Genomic DNA, 4,914 nt, shown 5'->3' with positions numbered 1-4,914 from the left:
GGATTTCAACAGTGATAGATTAATTACTATTTGGTCATTAGTTTGGTCTAGGCAAAGACTGCCACGAGAGGGACTTACGAGAGTTCTACCTTGGAGCCCCCTGACTATAGGAGAAGCAGGATCCAGAGTTAGCAGCAAGGATTCTTCAAGACAACTTGGAAGGGAACAGGACAGTAACTTGTAAGAAACTGATTTGTCACTGAAAAGGATATTTTTCTTCAAGTCATACTCACAGCTTCCTACCCACCTCCAACTCAATTTCTATATAAAAAATGGAAAACCAAGAAAACTGACTTTTTAGCATTGGGTTCATCCTTCATTGTACAACGAAACAAAACAAAACAAAACAAAACATGTGCCCCCTGAAAAAGAGTTAGCTTTCGTCAAGAGATTCCCTGACCACTATAACTTACTTTTGCTTTTTTTTTCCTTAATTGGCCAAACTTCCTAGTTCCTCTTCAGTAGTACTTTAGCACTGAGGCTTGAGACTTGTGGAAGTGGTGTTTCCTATTGTGTGATGTTAACTTGATGCCAAATGGCCTCTAAGCCTCAACGAACTAGAAGTTTGTAAAGTACTGCAGCAATGAAAACAGCAATTAAAAATAGAGGACCTGCACGTGCAGCAAAATCTACAGTGGTGATGAGGATTAGTCAGCAGCTGGTAAAGTCATTGGCTCAGTGACTCCTGGTTCACTGTGGCAACTAAACATTTAAATAATTGGCTATTCTACTTGTAAACAGAAAATCACATAAGCCAAAAGGAGATAATAATTATGTCTATGTAGTGTGATGAGAATTTCAATAGATGGCAATTTGCAAATATGGCATCATTCAAATACCTCTGGCATTTGATTTGTATTGGCTATATGTCTTTCTTTTTGTACAAACAAAATGAAAGTACTGTTTGGGGTCTTGGGCGTTATAGAGCATAGCTAGGATGAGATATCACAGTATAAGCAACAAAACATCAGGACATGTAAGCTTCACCTCACTCTGCTGCGGGACATACCCACTATATGAACTTTCTGGGAGCCTCTCACCCTTCTGGTCTTCCCCACTGAAGGCTCACAGGTTTGTTAATGCAATCCCCACACAACTTGTGATCTCCTTAAGTACCCCTATCTTATCGTAATACAAAGAAGGCACAACTGAATGGACAAAAATCACTCACAAGCCTATGAAGCATTCAGGAAAAAAAAAAACTAGGTTGTTTTCTACTCTGAAAAAGTCAATGCAGTCCTTTAGTGTTCATGGATTTCTACACTTGATCTTAGCCAAAAGGCCGAGAAGCAATGTGTTCATGGATTTCTGCTTCCTTCTTTTAGTCCAAATGAGGCTGAGAAGTCAGATCAATTTAGTAACAAATAAATACATTGGTGAGGGGATGCAGGTGTGTACCAGTAATAACTTATTTCAACATATGCTGCCTGCTGTGAGTGGCTCATAAGAATTTGGGATATGGGATAAAAAGGCTTTACATCTTTTCAGAAACTTCTTAAGATACAGACACCCGAAAGTGATAACTGAAGCCACTTTGTTGTGTTTTATTTTTGCTGTGTTCAGAAAAATCCCCTATCTAGCCAATTATTTCCACCACATGCATAATATATGTGTATATATGTGTGTGTGTATATATACACACACACACACACATTTATTTTTAATAGCAACTCCACTTTTCAAAATTTCCCCAAAAATTAAAAAAAAAACAAACCCGGCAGCCAAGTACTATGACATCCCAATTAGTAAACACAAAACAGAACGCTTTACAAAAATGAATAAAATACACCATATGCACTCAGCTTCCACACTGTAGTACCCAAGTGAGGAGGCTGCTGTGACGATGTCTGTAGGCAGTTTCTTTTGGCAGACAGCTCCAGCGGAATTGCCACTCTCAATTATTAAGTTATGTGTAAGACATGTGTGACCCATTGGATATTTGTGAAGTGACACTCGTGCTTCTGCTCATGCCCTGCTCTGTCCGTCCCCCAGAAGCTGTCCGCCTCAGAGCCTGGGGGCTATTGCGGACTCCTATACTGCTACCTCGAGGTACCCCTTGCATTGGCCCTGAGGGGTGACCCCATGGCTGGGGTCCACCTTGCATTGGATGGCCCCAAGCTTGTGGTGGGCCACCCATGGGATGACCCCAGTGAGGTCCTGGACCCCCAGTAGGGTTGTGTGACCAACCAGAAGCTCCTGGGTAGCTGTGGCTGAATGCCTCAGGGGAGAGATTAGAAAGGACCATATTACTAAAACCTAGTCTCATGCTTTCAGAGTCAAAAGCTTCAATTTCTCTGGCTTGACGTTCCAACAGGCTTCGTATTCGTTCTGTGCGCTCATTCTGCAAAGCCAACATCTCTTCTTCAATCTGTTGGAGATTGGACGAAGGAAGAAAAATGAAAGCCAATTTATTTTTTTTAAGTCTATAAATAAAGGAAGCAATAATTATTCAGCTTTGAAGTGGCTATTTTATGGACGTACATTTGTCCATGAGTTTCAAATTTTATTTAAATTTTTCCCTTTATTAAAAAATTTTTAAAGTTTTTATATATTCAGGGGGTACAACTGCAGATTTTTTTACATGCATATATTGCGTAGTGGTGAAGTCTGGGCTTTTAGTGCACCCATAACTTGAATAGGGAACACTAAACCCAACAGGTAATTTTTCAACCCTCACTCATCTCCCACCCTCCCACCTTCTGTAGTCTCTAGTGTCTATTATTTGACGCTATGGATATACATTTAAAAATCAAGGCCGGGCGCGGTGGCTCACGCTGGTAATCCCAGCACTTTGGGAGGCTGATGTAGGTGGATCCCGAGGTCAGGAGATAGAGACCATTCCGGCTAACATGGTGAAACCCCATGTCTACTAAAAATACAAAAAATTAGCCAGGCATGGTGGTGGCAGGCCCCTGTAGTCCCAGCTACTCGGGAGGCTGAGGCAGGAGAATGGTGTGAACCTGGGAGGTGGAGGTTGCAGTGAGCCGAGATCACGCCACTGCACTCCAGCCTTGGCGACAGAGTGAGACTCCGTATCACAAAAAAAAAAAAACAAATAAAAATAAAAATAAAAAGAGATGTCCCTTAGGAATCAGTATAATTTATATTTTTTAAATGTGTAAAATCAAGTTGTTTTTTTTTTTCAAGACGGAGTCTTGCTCTGTTGCCCAGGCTGGAGTGGAATGTCACTATCTCAGCTCACTGCAACCTCTGCATCCTGGGTTCAAGCGATTCTCTAGCCTCAGCCTCCCCAGTAGCTGGGATTACAGGCATGTGCCACCACATCCAGCTAATTTTTATATTTTTAGTAGTGATGGGGTTTCACCATGTTGGCAAGGCTGATCTTGAACTGCTGACCTCAGATGATCCTCCCGCTTCAGCCTCCCAAAGTGCTGGGATTGGGGATTTGAGATTAATAGGGGAAATTTAGACATTCATTTAAAAATTATTATGAATTCTGTTAGCTATCACAGTGGAATTATGATTCCGTTAAAGTCAAAAGTCCTATCTGGGTCAGGGGTGGTGGATCACGCCTATAATCTCAGCACTTTGGGAGGCTGAGGCGGGTAGATCACTTGAGGTCAGAAGTTCGAGACCAGCCTGGCCAACATGGTGAAATCCCATCTCTACTAAAAATACAAAAATTAGCCAGGCACGGTGGCACACGTCTGTAATCCCTGCTACTTGGGAGGCTGAGGCAGAAGAATCACTTGAACCTGGTAGGCAGAGGTTGCAGTGAGCAGAGATCACACCACTGCTCTCCAGCCTGGGCAACAGAGTAAGACTCCATCTCAGAACAAACAAATAAACAAACAAACTGAACAAAAATTTCATGGGAAGCGAATACAAATAAAAAACTGCAATAGAATGGGTTAAGATATTTATAAGGATACTACAGAAATAAAAAATGTATCGAGGCCGGGCGTGGTGGCTCATGCCTGTAATTTCAACATTTTGGGAGGCCGAGGTGGGTGGATCACTTCAGGTCAGGAGGTGAGACCAGCCTGGCCAAGATGGCGAAACCTTGTCTCTACTAAAAATACACAAATTGGCCAGGTGCGGTGGCTCACGCCTGTAATCCCAGCACTTTGGGAGGCTGAGGTGGCCAGATCACTTGAGGTTGGGAGTTCGAGACCAGCCTGACCAACATGGAGAAACCCCATCTCTAGTAAAAATACACGATTAGACGGGCATGGTGGCGCATGTGTGTAATCCCAGCTACTCGGGAGGCTGAAGCAGAACTGCTTGAACCTGGGAGGCAGAGGTTGCGGTGAGCCAAGATAGCGTCATTGCATTCAAGCGTGGGCAACAAGAGTGAAACTCCGTCTCAAGAAACAAAACAAAACAAAACAAAACAAACCCAAAAACAAAAACCAAAATTAGCTGAGAGTGGTGACAGGTGCCTGTAATCCCATCTACTCAGGAGGCTGAGGCAGGATAATCACTTGAACCTGGGAGGCGAAGATTGCAGTGAGCTGAGATTGGGCTACTGTACTCCAGCCTGGGGAATAGAGTGAGACTTAGTCTCCAAAAAAAAAAAAGTATTGAACTTTTTGTTGCTCTATAGGGGAGGAAAAGTGGAGCAAATAAATCTCAAAGAAGATGGTACATACATACAGACATTTGGTATCTTTCCCTGAGAAGAATAATCCATGTTTAAGTCCTCCTTCAACCTTCATATAAAATGCCTCTCTAATGCCTTTTTAATAACATGTTCTAGAATAACAATTTTCAAACTCTTCTTACTACAGTCCATCCTGGCCTGTTTGTAATTTCTCGCAAACATTTTTTTTTTTTTTTTTTTGAGACGGAGTCTCGCTCTGTCGGTGGCCAGATCTCAGCTCACTGCAAGCTCCGCCTCCCGGGTTTACGCCATTCTCCTGCCTCAGCCTCCCGAGTGGCTGGGACTACAGG

General features: G+C 42.8%; 1 protein-coding gene across 1 annotated transcript in view; it reads right to left on the bottom strand.

Annotated features, from left to right (window-relative positions):
• Positions 1 to 430: 430 nt before the first annotated feature.
• TAOK1 (TAO kinase 1) overlaps positions 431 to 4,914 on the bottom strand; it is a 160,944-nt gene continuing 156,460 nt past the window's right edge. Inside the window, exon 19 of the mRNA XM_011940874.1 lies at positions 431 to 2,368. Within this exon, the coding sequence (XP_011796264.1) occupies positions 1,907 to 2,368 (462 nt within the window). The 3' untranslated portion in view covers positions 431 to 1,906. The remainder of the gene's footprint in view (positions 2,369 to 4,914) is intronic.

The sequence above is a fragment of the Colobus angolensis genome, unplaced genomic scaffold (assembly GCF_000951035.1).
Source record: "Colobus angolensis palliatus isolate OR3802 unplaced genomic scaffold, Cang.pa_1.0 Scaffold193, whole genome shotgun sequence".
Lineage (NCBI taxonomy): Eukaryota > Metazoa > Chordata > Mammalia > Primates > Cercopithecidae > Colobus > Colobus angolensis.
This window is presented reverse-complemented; position numbering and strand designations above follow the sequence as displayed.